This window comes from Ursus americanus, chromosome 33 (assembly GCF_024610735.1).
Source record: "Ursus americanus isolate L20-20 chromosome 33, mUrsAme1.1.p, whole genome shotgun sequence".
Lineage (NCBI taxonomy): Eukaryota > Metazoa > Chordata > Mammalia > Carnivora > Ursidae > Ursus > Ursus americanus.
Genome location: NC_142159.1, coordinates 10,256,592 through 10,273,110, shown reverse-complemented (window position 1 = coordinate 10,273,110; position 16,519 = coordinate 10,256,592). Strand labels below are relative to the sequence as shown.

At 55.7% G+C, this 16,519-nt stretch overlaps 1 protein-coding gene across 1 annotated transcript; it reads left to right on the top strand.

Annotated features, from left to right (window-relative positions):
• Positions 1–498: 498 nt before the first annotated feature.
• THEMIS2 (thymocyte selection associated family member 2) lies at positions 499–16,172 on the top strand. Its single transcript, XM_045782533.2, has 6 exons — positions 499–639; positions 2,845–2,985; positions 5,891–6,301; positions 9,801–10,870; positions 13,126–13,282; positions 13,878–16,172. The coding sequence occupies exons 1-6, from the start codon at positions 546–548 to the stop codon at positions 13,931–13,933; spliced, it is 1,929 nt and encodes a 642-aa protein (XP_045638489.1). The 5' UTR covers positions 499–545; the 3' UTR covers positions 13,934–16,172.
• The last annotated feature ends 347 nt before the right edge of the window (positions 16,173–16,519 follow it).

Here is a 16,519-nt window from a genome sequence, read left to right as displayed (position 1 = left end):
AAAATTTTAACTAGAACTGTCCAGAAGGTATGAGCGTCCCAGGAAGATGGTGAACTCCCCATCAGTGGAGGACCGTGAGTGTCCCGGAGAGGGAGTCAGGAGACCTGACATCGCATCTTTCTCCACAGACGCAAAGGGCAGGGCTGTGCCTCTCCCGTGAGACCCAGCACGACACCAGGCCGACCGCGAGGACAGGTGGAGGGGGCAGGTGGGGGGCGGCTGGGGCTTCTTCCTCTCCATCAGCTCCCCCCTCCACCGTGGAATACATCACCGGGGACGAGCCTCCAGGAGTCAGACCCTGATCTAGACCTTCGACGTCGCGCGGCCAAGGTGAGAGGTCGGCCCAGTGGCCCATTTTAGGGCTGAGGAAACCGAGGCGGGCAGAGGGCACCGCGAGGTCCCCACGCCCCGCAGCGGAGCGGCCCCGCCCACATCGGCGGAGCGGCCCCGCCCACATCGGCCGCGGGGGGCGGGGCGGGGTGGGGCTGCGGGCTCAGCGCGCGGGCTGCGGCCACTCGGTCGGCGTCCAGCGAGTCGCGAGGACCATGGAGCCCGTGTCGCTGCAGGACTTCGTTTGCGCCCTGGACCTCGCCTCCCTCCCGCGTGTGCTGCGGGTCTGCTCGGGGGTCTACTTCCAAGGTGAGTGAGGGGCCGCGACCACGCGACCCCCGTCCCCGCTGCCTGGCTCTCGCTGGGTGGTGCGGCAGGATGGCGGCCCTGGCGACGGCAACCCGGGAAACCCAGCCACGCTGCCAGGGCCCAAGCCCAGGTGTGACTTGGGGCCACACTCAACCTCTCTGGGCCTCGGCTTTTGCTTTCGTGGAATGGGAGAGCGCTGATTGCCCCGCAGGGCGAAGAGGAGAAGTCAATGAGCTTAGACACTCAGGTGGGTGGAACGGAGCCAAGCGGGGGTTGACACCGCGGTGCGCACCGAGGGAGGTCTGACCGTGGGGAAGCGGAACGGGCTCGTGCCAGGTCAGCCCTCCCCTCCGCGTGCCCTCCCACTCCCCCCCTCCCTTGACGCCTATCTACGAGCCTTCATTCAGCCCTTCCAGCCCACCTTCCCTTAGCTTTGCAACCTCATCTCTCAGCTCTGAAGTTCTCAGCAGGGCTGCTCCGCCGACAGCCTTCCCCGCTCTCCGCTCCTAGCGCACCTGCGCTTCTGCCTACCTGTTCCCAGGGATGGGTGCATAGCAGGGGCTCCGTCGCCAGTGGAGGGGAGGGGAAGCTGCTGGGAGGGTTGCGGCGACGGAGTGGGGACGACGGACGTAGAGGGAACTTGGAGACTGGCTGGAGGGGGAGAGTCTCCTTCCTTAGCAAACTAATGCAGGGGTGCCCTGCCACATCGGTTCCCTCTTTCTCTTCCCTTGCTTTGTCACGGCAGCCTCCAGTGAAGTGTTCTGAAGCTCCAAGGAGGGGGTGTCCTAGACCAAGGGAGAGACATATGGAGGGCCGCACAGGGGGCAGGACGCGCCACCACACACTGGGTTTGGCGAGGTCCACTTGGGAATCTGGCAGATGTGGGTTCAAATACTGACTTCTCCGGAGGCTCCCTGCGGGGGGCCTCCGCTGTTTGCTCTCCTGTTGACATCCCTGACCGCTGTGTCACAGTGGCTGCTTCCTCATTCTGCCTGACCCGGGGCGCGGGAAGTGGTGGAGGTTTGGCGAGATGAGGACAGCTGGTGAGAGCCGTGGGGCTGGGGGCGGGGCCCCACCCTGCGAAGCAGTTAGCTGGGCGGGGTGGGGCTCCAGCTGTACAGGGAAACACCCGGGGCTGGGGTCCTCGTTCTGCCCCCGTTGACCTGATCATCTGGGGACCCCAGCCAGCCTCATCCAGGAGCAGCTCATTATTTAGGAAAGGGAAGCGGTCCTGCCTCGGAGGGCAGTCACGGGTCTTTACTGCAAAGCGCATCTGCAGTCCGGTACCCCGCACCCCAGCTGCGGTTCGCACCAGCCCTGAGGGGCCATCCCCTGCACCCCCTGAAACTGCAGACAGACCTCCCGTTTGTGAGCCCGTGTGCGTTTGCTGGACTAAGGGGTGGGATTTTCATCCGCTTCTCAGGGCCGTCGTGAAAGCCGTGCTGGGGATGGGGAGGGAGGGGTTTGTGGGGGGGTCAGGTGGCTTCCAGGCTGACCTGTGTGCGCTGCCCCCTCCAGAGTCAGCAGACGGAGCCTGTCCACCCCGTGAGGGCGGGGGGGGGGGCGGGGAGAGATCTTTCTCGAGCACCTTCCATGTTTTGGACACTGCTTTACACACTTTAAAATCGTTAAGTAGGGCCGCCGTGCTTGATGGTGGCGCCCCAGAAACCTGCGTCCTGCGCCCAGCCTGTCAGCGGTCCTCCGTTTTCTCCCGCGCTTCCTTTAAAGCCAATCACGTGACGAAGAAAGCCCTGGCGTGGGTGTCAGGCAGTGTGTGACCTCCGAGCAGTCACCGCACTTCTCTGGGCCTGACACGCAGTCGCCCCATGGGAGTTGGGACTCTACCATGTGCTCAGGGGCAAGGCCGCTGCCGCTGCAGGGATGCTGGGCCGGCTGCAGGGATGCTGGGCCGGCTGCAGGGATGCTGGGCCGGCTGCAGCGATGCTGGGACACGCCGGCCCTGGCATGGTGATGTGGAGAAGGCCCGAGAAGAGTGTCACAGAGGGGTCCATCCAGCGCTAAAAGAGGCACAGGCAGGGTTCCTGCTGCCGGAGTCCCACTGAGCGAGGGGCCGTTGGGTGGGGACAGACAGGGAAGGCCCCTCCAGGCAGCGGGACCACGTGCAGAGCAGCGGTGGGGCGCAGCCTGTGGGGGAGCAGGGCGCAGGCTGGCCAGCGAGGGGAAACTGGATTTGTCTCTCTGCAGGCTCCATCTACGAGATCTCTGGGAATGAGTGCTGCCTCTCCACAGGGGACCTGATCAAGGTCACCCAGGTTCGCCTCCAGAAGGTGGTCTGCGAGAACCCAGGAACGGGCCAGACCATGGAAATCACCCCCAGCTTCTGTGGTAAGGCAGGCAGCTCTGTGTCCACCCCCCCCCCCAGCGCACTGGCCACCTCCAGCCCCCCGCACGCACTCCCGCCCCTCTAGTTTGGCACCTGTGCTCTCACATCCCCCATGGCTCTGCCCCAAGGCCTGGGCTGTCCTCTGAGTGGTCTGACAATGCCCTTCACCTGGGGCAGCTGCTTCCTCTCCATATCCATCTGCCTGATCCCATCTGCCTCTCAGCTGGGACTTTCTTTGCTCTAAGTCTTTGTCCACCAGCGGTCTCTGTGTTTGCTCACACATTCCCTCGCCAGACATTTACTGGGACTTGTTGTGTGCCGGGCCATGGGCTCGGGGCTGGGGGTGTGGGGCTCAGGATGAGCGGGGCACAGTCCTCTCCAGCCGGGAGCTTCCAGGACGGCAGTGAGAGGAAGGCAACAGTAGATCCGTAGTTTAGAGAGGGTTCCTGGCAGGAGCCTGCCTCAGGGGTCTGTGCGGGCTTCCTGGAGGAGGTGGCACCTGAGCAGGAGGAAGTACTCCCAGAGAGAGAAAGTACAGGGAGTAGCTCGTGCATAGCTGGTGCTCCAGAAATGTCGGGGTTCAGTTCCTGCACAGGTGTGTACTGGCCCGTGCGCCAGGGCGCTGAAGCCAGCGGCCCGGATGGGAATCCCCGCTCTGCGGGCTACCAGCTGTGGCCTTGGCCAGTTCCTGGCGTGTGTCTGTGCCTCATCGTACTCCTCTGGAGCAGGGTAGTCAGGCTCGAGGTGAGGAGTAAATAAGTCGCTGCGCATGAAGTGCTGAGAACAGGGAGGGGCCCAGAGCACGTGTATCCGGGGGGCTCCTTCTTCCCGTGACTTCCTGTGATCGCCTGAGTGGGACAGGCGAGGGCTTGGGTTCCCGGGGAGGGGCAGGCAATGGGGAGGCAGGTGGGAGAGGTGCCAGAGGGCTTTGGGGGGTCACAGGCACGTTTTGGTCTTTGAGAGCACCCAGGAGCCAATGAGGGTTTTAAATATGGAAGTGGTGTGCTTTATTTTGTATTTTGAGGGTTTTTCCTTTTTATTCTGAAATGTGTTCAAGTTCACAGAAGGCTTGCTAAAACCACTGTACACTCTTTATCCAGATTTACCAGTTGTTTTCCAGTTCACCAGCTCTTCCTCTCTGCACACGCACGCACATGCATGCACATGTATTACTGTATGGGTATGTGTGTGTATATCTTTTTCCTGGACCCTTTGAGAATGAATTGCAGACATGATAACCCTTTACACCTAAATATCACTCCTTATATTTACTAATAGTACTCCTAAGTACAAGGACATTTGTTCACAAAACTATAGTTCAATGATCAAATTCAGAAAATTTAATGTTGGTATAATACAGCTGTCTAACCTGGTCTCTTCACATTCCAACAACTGTCCTAATAAATGTCCTTTATAGTCGGTTTCCCCTTGATCTAGAAGCCAATCCTAGATCAGATCGATTTCTTTCTTTTTTTTTTCCTAATAGGAATAATCTCCTTTTTATTTTTATTTTTTTTAGAGAGAGAGAGAGCACTGTGTGAGGCGGGCGTGGGAGGAAGGAAAGGGAGAGAGAGAATCTTAAGCAGGTACCACACCCAGTGCAGAGCCTGACGTCAGATGCTTAGTCAACTGGGCCACTCAGGTGCCCACATTTTTTTTTTTTTTAAGTAGGCTCCACACCGAGCATGGAGCCCAACTCGGGGGTTGAACTTGTGACCCTGAGCTGAAATCAAGAGTTGGACATTTAACCTACTGAGCCACCCAGATGCCCCCAGACCACATATCAATTTCTTTTTTTTTATAATAATTTTTTTTATTATATTATGTTAGTCACCATACAGTACATCCCTGGTTTTTGATGTAAAGTTCCATGATTCATTAGTTGTGTATAACACCCATGCACACATATCAATTTCTTCTTCTTTTTTTTTTTTTTTAAAGATTTTATTTATTTATTTGACAGAGATAGAGACAGCCAGCGAGAGAGGGAACACAAGCAGGGGGAGTGGGAGAGGAAGAAGCAGGCTCATAGCGGAAGAGCCTGATGTGGGGCTCGATCCCATAACGCCGGGATCACGCCCTGAGCCGAAGGCAGACGCTCAACCGCTGTGCCACCCAGGCGCCCCCACATATCAATTTCTTAATCTCCTTCAGGCTGGGACAATTCTTTAGCTTTTGCCTTGACATCCACTTTTTTTGAAGAGTGTAGACCGGTACTTTTGCAGAACGTCCTTCAGTCTGGGTTTAATGTGATGTTGCCTTGATTAGTCTCGTGTTGGGTGTTTTGGGGCAGGAACACTCTAGAAGCGATGTCTGGGTGTGGGGTGTTTTAGGCCAGTACAGTGGCAGGAGAAGCGTGAGCGGGGACAGGGGAAGAAGGGGATGGGGGAAGAACAGTCGGGCCCCGAGAATTGGCAGACAGGATGTGGGGGTGAGTTATGTGGTTAGGAGCCCCTGGGCTTCTAGTTTGGGAGAGAGAGGGACAATGGCGCTGCCCCGGTGTGGGCTGAGGGGTGTTGGATGTGTGGATTGGCGCAGTGGTGAGGAACATGGAAGCACAGTTGGCTGAGCTGCAGGCAGGTTCAGGAGGTAGGCAAATGCGGCCATTGTCAGTGTCTTCTGGGACACACATCCCTGTTCTGTCTCTGGCAACAATCCCTCTGTGTTCTTGCCTAACCTCGTAAGGAGGAACTGTCTCCATCTCTACCTGTCACTGTCCCTTCACACGTGGCACTTGCTGCTTCTTGTCCCTCAGCCCTGCCCCTCAGGCCTGGATGTCCAGATGCTTGGTGCTTGTCTTCGGGGGATTCTGACCGGGTTCTCTGAGGCAGCGGGGGGCCTGGTATGTGTGGCCCTGGACCCAGCAAAGGCCCATCCCACCTTGACACCCTCTGCTGTGTCCTACAGGCCACTTCAGCCCCCTCACCGGCCCTCAGAGCTATGCAACCCTGGAGGAGCTGCTCTCTGCTGCAACCCGGCGCTCCAAGAAGCTGCCCATTGGCTTCATGTCGACCCATAGAATCACCACGGAGGCCAGGGTGGTGCCCAGGGACCAGCCCCTCCTGCTCGAGGATGTGGAAGCGTACCATAGGACCTACCGTGCCCGCTGCGTGCTGGACACCGAAACCCGGCCATTCATTCTGCACCTGCCCCTGTCCCAGAAGGGGCCCTTCTGGGAGTGGGAGCCTGGCGCCCCTCGGCCCCTGCTCCAGGCCCTGCAGGACCCAGCCCTGAGCGACCGCCTCTTCACCTGCCCCACCCTCCCCTGGCGTTCCCTGATCCTGAGGCCCCAGTACGAGCTCCAAGCCATCATGCACTGTGAGTCGTCCGGGCAGGGGGGACGGTTGGTGGGGCAGGAGAAGGGCCCTGGGAAGCTGCTCCGATGGAGGGTACCCCAGGGACCAGGTCGCTTACCCAGTACGCACAACGTAACAGAATAAAGATTCCCAAACAGTGGGAAGTTAGGTGTAAAAGGAGACAGGACCATGAGGGAACTTAAGAGTGAGTCCTACTCTTTATAAAATTAGGCAAAAGTTGGATTGTGAGCTCGCTAGCAGCTAGGACAAAGCAGCAGTTAGAGTAAAACCTTGACCATTTGCTCCGGAGACACAGATTTCCTGCCTGGGGGGAGGACGGGATTGCTCCTCAAGGCCCCCTCCTGTCTGCGTGACGAGGGCGCTGGGTGAACCCTGAGCTATTTCATGCGCTGTTTCTGAGGACAGGCTGGAGGCAGCGTGCAGAGCAGGGCTGGTGAAACAGGCAGCAGCAGGCCAGGTCTGGCTGCTCGGAGGCCGAGCGGGAGCGGAGGCAGAACCTGTGCCCTGGGGCCTCTTCCCTGGAGGACAGAGTTTGAGGTTCGGCTCCCTGGCCGTTATCTAGGGAGCAGAGGCTCACGGTTCCTGGTGGGCTCCAGAGCCAAATGGGAATGCTTTAGCCTGATTCTTAAAAATCTTTGAAAACGATTATGGAACAATTCAAACATGTACAAGCAGAGGGTGGGGTCCTGGACCCCATCACCGACATCACAGTTACTAACTCAGAACCTATCTGTCCTGTTTCGTCTCTCCCCACCCTGCCCGATTATTTCAAAACAAACCCCTGGTAGCCTATCATTTCTCGTATGGATACTTCCACGTGGCTCTTTTAAAAGTATTTTTTAAACAAATACACAGTACCATCATCACACCAAAAAATTTAGTAATAACTCCCAATACTATTCGGTGTTTGAACGTCCTCTACTGTCTCATAAATCGTTCTACTACTCTCAGCGGGAGCCAGATAAGATCCCGAGACTGCTGTTGATTGTTAGGCCTTTTAAATGTTACTCTGGAGTTCTCCTTTCTTATCTCTCTCATAATTAATCTGCTGGAGGGACTCGGCCATTTGTCCTGTAGGCTCTCTCACATTTTGGATTTCGTTGCCAGCCTCCTTGGGACGGTGCCAACGTGCATCTGTCCCCTGTATTTCCTGTTGTGCTGGGCCCGAGGCCACCCCCAGGTTTGACGACCTGCTGGGAGACCTCCTGGGACTTGACGTATGGTTGTACTCGCAGCCGTGACTTATTACAGCAAAAGGACCCAAGAGTCGTCTCCCAGTGGAGTCACACAGAACACGCGGCATCCCTCCAGTGCTGAACGGTGACAACGCGTGTGAGGTGTTATTTATCAGGGAAGCTCAGTGCCCAGGGTTTTTACTGGGGGCTGGTCACATAGGTCCCCTCTGCTTAGCACGCACCCCAATTCCAGACTTCAGATAGGAAGCTGGTGTTCAGCATCACTGATTGAACAGGACAGGAACCCACCCCCACCAGTGAGTGATGGCGGGAACAGGCGCTAAACCATGTCCCCAGACGCCAGCCAAGGACCAGCCTTGCAGGCAGGCTTTTCTAGGATAGAAGCCTCAGGCCAGCTGTTCGCTCTTTTCTGCACATCTGTAAATGGGCGCTCAGAGGTTTGCCCAGACCCAGAAGGCAGTTCTCACGGCTGCGTGAGGTGAGGGGCAAGCAGACCCCCCCTCCCCCCCGCTCTGTCTGTCCCGAGCCTACCTTGCAGCACCGATCTTGGCACGCAGTGTCGATCAGATGCAAGGGACGGGCGGGCATGTGTGATGTGCGTGGCTGCTGCGATCCCGGCCTAGACCCACGATCTCCTTAGGAACCACAATAGTGATTTTATTTTATTTTATTTTAAAGATTTTATTTATTTATTTGACAGAGATAGAGACAGCCAGCGAGAGAGGGAACACAAGCAGGGGGAGTGGGAGAGGAAGAAGCAGGCTCATAGCAGAGGAGCCTGATGTGGGGTTCGATCCCAAAATGCTGGGATCACGCCCTGAGCCAAAGGCAGACGCTTAACGACTGAGCCACCCAGGCGCCCCCCAACAATAGTGATTTTAATCCTAGTGTTCTTCATCTAGTAGTCAGGAAACTACGATAAAAAGCACCCCCTCCTCCCGGCTTTGGTTAGCTTGTACGAGAAATATGGGACATTGTGTTTATATATGGCAGGGCCCTAGGGCACCGTTCTCCCTCCACTCTGGAAGACCTGGCCAGGTTCTGCCTGGTTCTCGAGCCCTGCTCTGCATTCTGCCTCCAGCCTGTATGCAGGAACGTCCTAAGAAATGACCTACACTTTACTAGCTTGTTTTGTTTTTGTTTTTTAAAGATTTGAGAGAGAGAGAGTGTGCACTGGGGAGGGGCAGAGGTGGGGAGAGAATCTCAAGCAGACTCCTCGCTGAGCGCAGAGCCTCACTCAGGGCTCGATCTCTCGACCTGAGATCACCACCTGAGCTGAAACCAAGAGTCGGACGCTCACCCAAATGAGCCACTCAAGAGACCCAACCACTGTTTTTCTTAATTTTAATTTTTTTTAGGGAGAGAGCGTGCATGAGTGGGGCGGGGGCGGGGCGAGAGAATCTTAAGCAGGCTCCACAGTCAGCAGGGAGCCGGACTCGGGGCTCAATATCACGACCCTGAGATCATGACCTGAGCTGAAATTGAGAGTTGGACATTTAACCGACTGAGCCACCCAGGCACCCCCTTGATGTGGTTTTATCTCTTCATCCAAAATGCAGAAAGGAGGGAGGCCTGGCTGGCTCAGTCAGTTAAGCGGCTGCCTTCGGCTCAGGTCATGATCCCAGGGTCCTGGGATGGAGCCCCGCATCGGGCTCCCTGACGAGCAGGAGCCTGCCTCCCCCTCTGCCTGCCGCTCGTCCTGCTTGTGCGTGCACTTGCTCGCTCTCTCTGACAAATAAATAAATAATATCTTTAAAAAAAAAAAAAACCCAGAAATACAAAAATGTGAAAGGATTTGGAAAGGTAGCTTATAAAATTACATTCAAAATTCTATTAAAGTTTAAAAAGAGGTTGAACAAATTAGCTATTTGATGCTATTAACGAATTATCAAATAATTATTATCTAGGTGTGGAAATGGCATTGTGGTTATGTTAACTTTATCTCTTCTCTTAGAGATACACACTGAAAGGTCAAGATGACATGTGATTATTCTGATTCAAAATAACCCAGTGGAGGGGGACAGACAGGGTATGAATGACAGAAGATGGGCTGTGAATTAAATGTTGAAGCTGGGTGATAGGGGGTTCACTATACTATTCTATTTTTATAAATGTTTAAAAATTTCTAGAATACCTTTTGAAAAGAGGTTAGGGAAAAGAGTAAGGAATCTGATGCCATAGGAAAGCGCTGGCAGAACAGAACAGGGAAGAGGTCAGCCGGCCCAGACATCTTTGCTGGGGCTGCAGGGACACCCCTGGGCTGGTGTGTGGGGCGTCCCCTGAGCTGACCTCCCCTCCCCGCAGTGCGCAGGACCATTGTCAAGATCCCCTCCACCCTGGAGGTCGACGTGGAAGATGTCACTGCCTCCTCTCAACACATCCACTTCATTCAGCCACTGCTGCTGAGCGAGGCCCTGGCCCGGGGAGGCCCCTTCCCTCTGCCCACGGAGATCCTGGAAGTTCCGGAGGGGCCCCCCGTCTTCCTCAGCCCATGGATAGGCTCCTTGCAGAAAGGCCAGAAGCTCTGCATCCATGGCCTGGCCTCACCACCCTGGCGGGTCCTGGTCTCCACCAAGGGCCGGAAGGTGCCCAGACACTTCTTGATCTCCGGGGCTTATCAGGGCAAGCTGCGGCGGCGGCCGAGAGAGTTCCTCACGGCCTATGACCTCCTAGGTGCTCTTCGGCCAGGCCAACCCCTCCGGGTCGTGGCCACAAAGGACTGTGAGGGCGAGGGGATAGACAGCCCTGGGTTTGCGTCCCTGGCCGTGGGCGACAGGTTGGAGGTGCTGAGGTGTGGCCAGGCCCATGGGGCCAAAGGCCAGGACATAGATGTCTTGGTGTGTCAGCGGCTAAGCGACCAGGCTAAGGAGGAGGAGGAAGAATATGCAGAGATAGAAGACGAAGACCAGATTCTGCTGCCCCTCTACTTCTCCAGTAGTTTCGTGGAGGAGATGAGTGACAATCGGCGCTATAACCTGGAAGATCTGACTGCCCAGTTTCCACTGCCCTGTGAGGTCAAGGTGGTGGCCAAGGACAGCAGCCTTCCTGTTGATCCTCTGCCCTCCTTCCCAGGCCTGCGGCTGGAGGACAAAATCACGGAACCCTTCTTGGTGGTCAGCCTTGACTCCAACCCTGACATGTGCTTCGAGATCCCTCCCCGGTGGCTGGACCTGACTGTTGCGGAGACCGAGGGGCAGCCTGGCCAGCCAGCTGGGCCCCTCGCTGTAGCCACAGTGGAGGAGCTGACAGAAGCCTTCTACTATACCCTCCGGCAGTTACCGGACTTCGAGAACCAACCCCCCCCACCGAGGCCCCCCAAAAGCCAGGGCCTCAGGGGGCAGAAGAAACAAAGCGGCAAGGACAAAAGTCGCCAGGTACCAATATACCGAAGTGGGTGGGGAGGGAATCCGCCGGGGTTGGTGCGGGTCCTGCCGCTTCTTTGTCCTGCATCGCCTCTCTCTCTCAGTTGATAGAACTTAGTTTCCACACGTACACGCTATGCGCCATTATTCTGACTTGATCCTGACAATCTGGTGCAGGTATGATGATTCATATTTTACGGGCGAGACGCTGAGGACTCGGAGACCTTGAGACTTGCCCAGAGTCCCGGTTCGGAAGTGGGAGGCCTGAGCCGGGGCATAAGCCTCTGCCTCCAGCCTCACTGTGCTTCCCCTGCTGTTGTCCCCTCAGTCGGGCTTCATCAGCTGTCCCCTCAACCGTGTCAGCAGCCTCTCCCTCCCCCCATCAGCTGTCAGAATGGCCTCCCAAGCCCTTCCTGGGTTACCGATGGGCCTCGGCCCCATCCTCTGAACCTTCTGAACCTTCAATGGCTCCCCATGGCCAGGGGGTAATGTCAACCCCTTAGCGTGGCATCCAGGGAGGGTCCTTTATGAACTTCAGTCTCACCCTGCCAGACCCATCCGCCACCACCCACTCTGGTCCACACTCAGCCACAGAGAAACTCCTTCAGCTTTCTCAGGATGCCAAGATTCCTGCCTCAGCACTTTATATGTGCCGGGCCTTTTGCAAGAATGTGCTTCCTCCTTTCAGTGGGCAAGGCTCAGCGCAGGCCTCCTCTGGCACTGACAGCCTTCCCCCTTCTGTGTTCACACTGCCGTGCGGTGCGCAGCCTGGGGGTGCAGGCAGGGGTGGGGGCGGCCCGGCCGACAGCTCGTTTTCAGTGTGCTGCGCGGGGTCTGTGAGGACAGGGACCTCGCCCGCTCCCAGGCGGGCAGACAGTGCCAGTGAGTGCTGAACTGACCCAAACCGAGTCACGGGGACGGGGAAAGAACCAGGCATGGAAGCAGAAAGACCCGTCCATGGCCCAGTTCACTCGCTCTGTGGTCTGTGCTCCTGTCCATTTCCTCACCAGTGAAGCCAGGGTAAGGTCACTGGCTCACAGGGCTGGTGTCTTAGCTGCGGCCCGTGGCAGGTGCCATCCACGCAGCACCCCATACAGCTCTTGGGATGTCCCTGTGAGGTGGGCACCGAGAGATGGCTCTTTCTACAGTGGAGAGAACAAGAGGCACAGAGAGGGAGAGTGGCTGACCTGAGGTCACACAGCTAGCACACGGCAGGCTGGGCTTTGACCTGGGTCTGAGCACCCGGCCCGGGCACCTGACGGCGGGGCCCTGCTGACAACAGATGAGCCGTGTCGAAAGCACACGGTTAAGTGTAGCAAGCTTGCTATGTGGGGATTTGGGGAAACTTGCATTTTGTGCCGCGAGGGCAGGTGGCGGGATGGCGGCAGAAGTGAGAAAGATGAACCCGGAGCAGTTCTGGCCCCAGAAGGGCCTGCATCTGCGGAGGAGGACGGGGGCAGTCGTTTCCTGATAGAATGAAGAATAGACCGGGACATCTGAAACACAGGCCTTCCTGACAGTGCGGGAGAGAACATAGTACAAACCACTGACAGACCTCAGTCCCCGCCTTTGCTGCTGTTGGAAGTGACTTTGGGCCCAGTCCCCGCTCGCTCCCCTCGATCCTGCAGCTTTTCTTCTCCGTGTCAGTATTCCCCACCGCTGATCGGGGCCCTATATCGTTTGCTGTCCAAAGCATAGTGTGCTAGAAAGAGCACGAGCTTTCGAGGTCACGGCCATGGTTCTGGGTCTGAACCTCGGCCCAGCTTGCAATCCCGTGTGAGGTATGACACGGCACACTCTCTCTGAGCCTGTTTCCTCGTGGGTCATTGGGAACTCAAACAGCTACTCGGAGGGTCCCCTGGAGGATCAACGAACAGGTGTGCATATGGCCTAAGGTGGGAGTTCAACAAAAGTCCTCCTCCTTCTGGGACCCCTCTCAGCGCTCGCACTCTGTCCTGAGATTTTGTGACTGCTTTTTGCCCCTTCAGCAGCAGATGTGAAGGACGCTGACCGAATCCCCTCTGTGCAGAAACTCAGGGCGCCCTGTCTCTAGCCCCCAACCCTTTGTCCTCATGCTGGCCTGTCTCCCCTGCCAAAGCACATTTCATGCGCTAGAAATAAAAACACCTGGGGTCCCAGGAAGCCCTACCCTGAACAGGAAGTCAAGAGGGGAGCAGAGGAAGTGGCATTTGAAGGAATTACATTTCATGGACTCTGCTGCCCCCTTTCTTGGGACCCTGCTGACTTCTGCTTTTTCTCCCGCTTAGTCCTCTCAAGTGTCAGGACTGCAGCAAGCCCCTCTGCTCCCCAAACCCAAGATGAAGACGCTGCCACAGATTGCCAAGGACAGCTCGAATACATACAGCAAGGTTTCTGCCCACAGGAAGGACCCCAGGCACACTAAGTCCGTCACAAAAGATCCAGGTGAGTCCCTTTCAGCCCATTCACCCTTGTCCTTGCTTCTCCCCTGCTTACTCTGCTCCTGCTTGTACCTCTGACAGCACCGGCCAGACCCTCAGCAAGGCCCTGCCCTTGAGCAGACCCTTCTGCCGTCCCAGTTGGATAGAGAGGCTTTTAAGGGATAGACTTAGGGGCGCTTGGGTGGCTCAGTTGGTGAAGCATCTGCCTTCAGCTCAGGTCATGATCCCGGGGTGCTGGGATCGAGTCCCGAGTTGGGCTCCCTGCTCAGTGGGGAGTCTGTTTCTCCCTCTGCCTCCGCCCACTTGTGTTCCCTTCCTCTCTTAGATAAATAAAATCTTAAAAAAAGAGAGGAGGTCCCTACTGTTCCTCTCCCAGGGGCTCCAGAGTCCTGGCAAGGAAAATGTGTTCCGCCTCCAACGTACTACCCTCCCCTAGGCATGCAAGGGGAATATTTACACAGTATTCAGAATAATTTGTAGTTTCTGGTCTAGCAAGGACCTTAGAGCAGCCAGACCAACTCCTTCCCTGTCCAGGGCCCTAAAAGGGGGAGGAACCTGCTTAAGACCAAAGATCATCACTGACTTGAACTCTTTTGTAGATGATGATGAACATGATTATGAAGAAATATTTGAGAAATTCCAGAACACCCTTTAGATGCTGGAGGAACCCTGCTTCCTAACTGCTCTTTCTCAGGGAATCTGAGATACCAGCCAACTGTTGCAAGCCTTTACAAGACCTTGGACAAGATCTCACTGAAATCAGACTGTGGATAGGAAATGGATTCTTGGGGACCAGTGTGAAAAGGGATGGGCATTGTACCAGCTTTCCTCAGGTTCTAGGCTCTTGCCACTAAGGGCTGGCTTGTTTGGGCCTGGCACCTTACACTTGACTCCCTCAGCCTCAGAGCTTTGGTATCTGGAGGAGCCAACCGGGTTGTATTCAATCCTGAGTCTCCCACACCCTTGTCTCACTGGTTGGTGTGGAAAGGAATCTGAGACCACCAACCCTGATGGCGGTGGCACTGTGTTTCCTGCCTCTTGGTACAGGGGACTCAATCTGAACACACCGCACCGAGAGCCTTGTCTCCAGTTTGCCACCCCCTTGCCCTCCCCTCCCCCACCAAACTCTAAGCCCCTGAGGGAGCAGGACCATGTCACCTGTGCAGGATACAGCACACGGTAGTTGCAGGTGACGATCCAAGATTTTTTCACTCTAAGACCGTAGAATAAACATGACATCTGCGTGTGTGGAAAAACGGGAACAGATACCATTTAGTGAGGTCTGTGTGCCAGACCCTTTATAAACATTATCTAAATCTTCGAATCTCTGGATAGACAATGGCCTGATTTTAAAGGTCCGAAAACGAGCTTGAGTGGCCAGGTGCTTCAGGAGCCTGAGTTAGCACCCCAGCTCACCTCCCTACCAGCGGTGACCGCGAGCAAGGGATTTTCACCGAAGCTTCAGTTCTGTCATATGTAAAATACAAGTAACCGTTATCTACCTCACAGAATTGTTTTAAGGATCAAATGCGATAATCCTGGTAAAGTATTTAGTGCAGTGCCTGGCACATAATAAACAGTAAAAATGAGAGCATCACTCCCGTTGACCAGAGCGCGCAGCGGTACCTGTCTCCAGAGCCTGTGTCCTTTCCCCGTCCCCACCCCGTCCCCAGTCATGGAATCCGTCTGTGTTCGAAATATACTAAAGCTCCTAGACCGTGGAGATGACGTGTGCAGACTGGTTGGAAAGCCTCACCACCCAGTCGAACAGAGAGAAACCTGCGTCTATGCGGACACTAACTCAGCTTCCAGGGTCAGTCTAGGCCTGTTCCGTGAGGCGAGACCACAGGCCTCACTTCCTGGAACTTCCTAGGGCTTTGGTTCCTAGACAGAGGCAGTCACAGAACCAAGCACTGTGGTCAGCAGAGGATAGGAGAGGGACAAAAAGGTGACCGGAGTCTCTGGCTGAGGAGGGAAAGAGCGTCAGCCCAGAGCTCCCAGATTCGAGGGAGCGCACCTGAGTGTGTCCTTCCTTTGCCTGCTGACGCTCCTCGGGGCTGTCTGGACCCACTGCACTTCCTAGGCCTCCTGGCTTCCATACCCCGGCGTGGAGTTCTCCAGGGGACTGCCGGGCAGCTAATACAGGCTGCTGGCCAGTTCCCGTGCCTTCCTCCAGAGAGACCGGCTAAGCTGTGCAGGAGCGCCCTGAGGAAGCGTGTGCTCTGGGACAAGCAAGAAATAAGAAAAGTGGAAAAAAGCCCCTCCTCGGCACAGGACCCCGAGGGCCAGGCCCATATGCAGAATGCCAATGGTTCTTCCACACCTGCACTTAACTGTGGCACCAAATTGAGCAAGATCACAAAAGGGGGGCAGAGAGGGCTACCAGCTCCTACAGAAGGGGGTGTCTGAGCGGCCAAATGCTGCCGTGAGAAGCAAGCAAGCAATAGCTAGGAAAGCGGGGCTTAAAAGGAAAAACATGTTTGAAAACCGCAACTGTGAATGTTTTATCACAGCAGTGGGGGTTGGCAGGGACCAAAGGCAGACAATGCCCATGCGGAGCTCTGGTCTTAACTCTGGAATAAGCCGCTGAGCGGTGGGGTGGGTGTTACAGTGGGGCTAGGGGAGCCCCAAAGCGAGCACACACTCCGGGAATATACTAGATGTATGCTGGGAAACAGAAAAGGATTATTAGTCCATCCCTTCATATTTATTTTTCGTATCTTTTCTCATTTCTATTTCTGAATGTTTTGTGATGCAGAGAACATACTAACACAGTGACAGGTGTAAGTAGCGGCTAAACAAACGAATGTAAACCGGAGACGCATACTCGGAAATGGATCGTTGAGTTCTGAATGTCCCTCAAATGCATTTTAAAGTGTTTTTTTTTTTTTAAAGTAATCTCTACACCCAACGTGGGGCCCGAACTCATGACCCCAAGATCAAGAGTCACATGCTCCACCGACTGAGCCAGCCAGGCACCCTTCCCTCAACTGTGTTAAAAAAAAAAAAAGATCTGGGGCGCCTGGGTGGCTCAGTCGTTAAGCATCTGCCTTTGGCTCAGGGCGTGATCCCGGTGTTATGAGATCAAGCCCCACATCGGGCTCCTCCGCTGGGAGCCTGCTGCTTCCTCTCTCACTCACCCTGCCTGTGTTCCTTCTCTCGTTGGCTGTCTCTCTCTGTCAAATAAATAAATAAAATCTTAAAAAAAAAAAAAAAAAAGGTCTATTCCGGGTGCCTGGGT

Bases quoted from the DNA above. Each gene is read 5' to 3' on its own strand.
- THEMIS2 (XM_045782533.2), top strand. From the start codon at position 546: ATGGAGCCCGTGTCGCTGCAGGACTTCGTTTGCGCCCTGGACCTCGCC. The intron at 2,986-5,890 runs GTAAGGCAGGCA...TGTGTCCTACAG, and splicing joins AATCACCCCCAGCTTCTGTG to GCCACTTCAGCCCCCTCACC. The intron at 13,283-13,877 runs GTGAGTCCCTTT...ACTCTTTTGTAG, and splicing joins GTCCGTCACAAAAGATCCAG to ATGATGATGAACATGATTAT.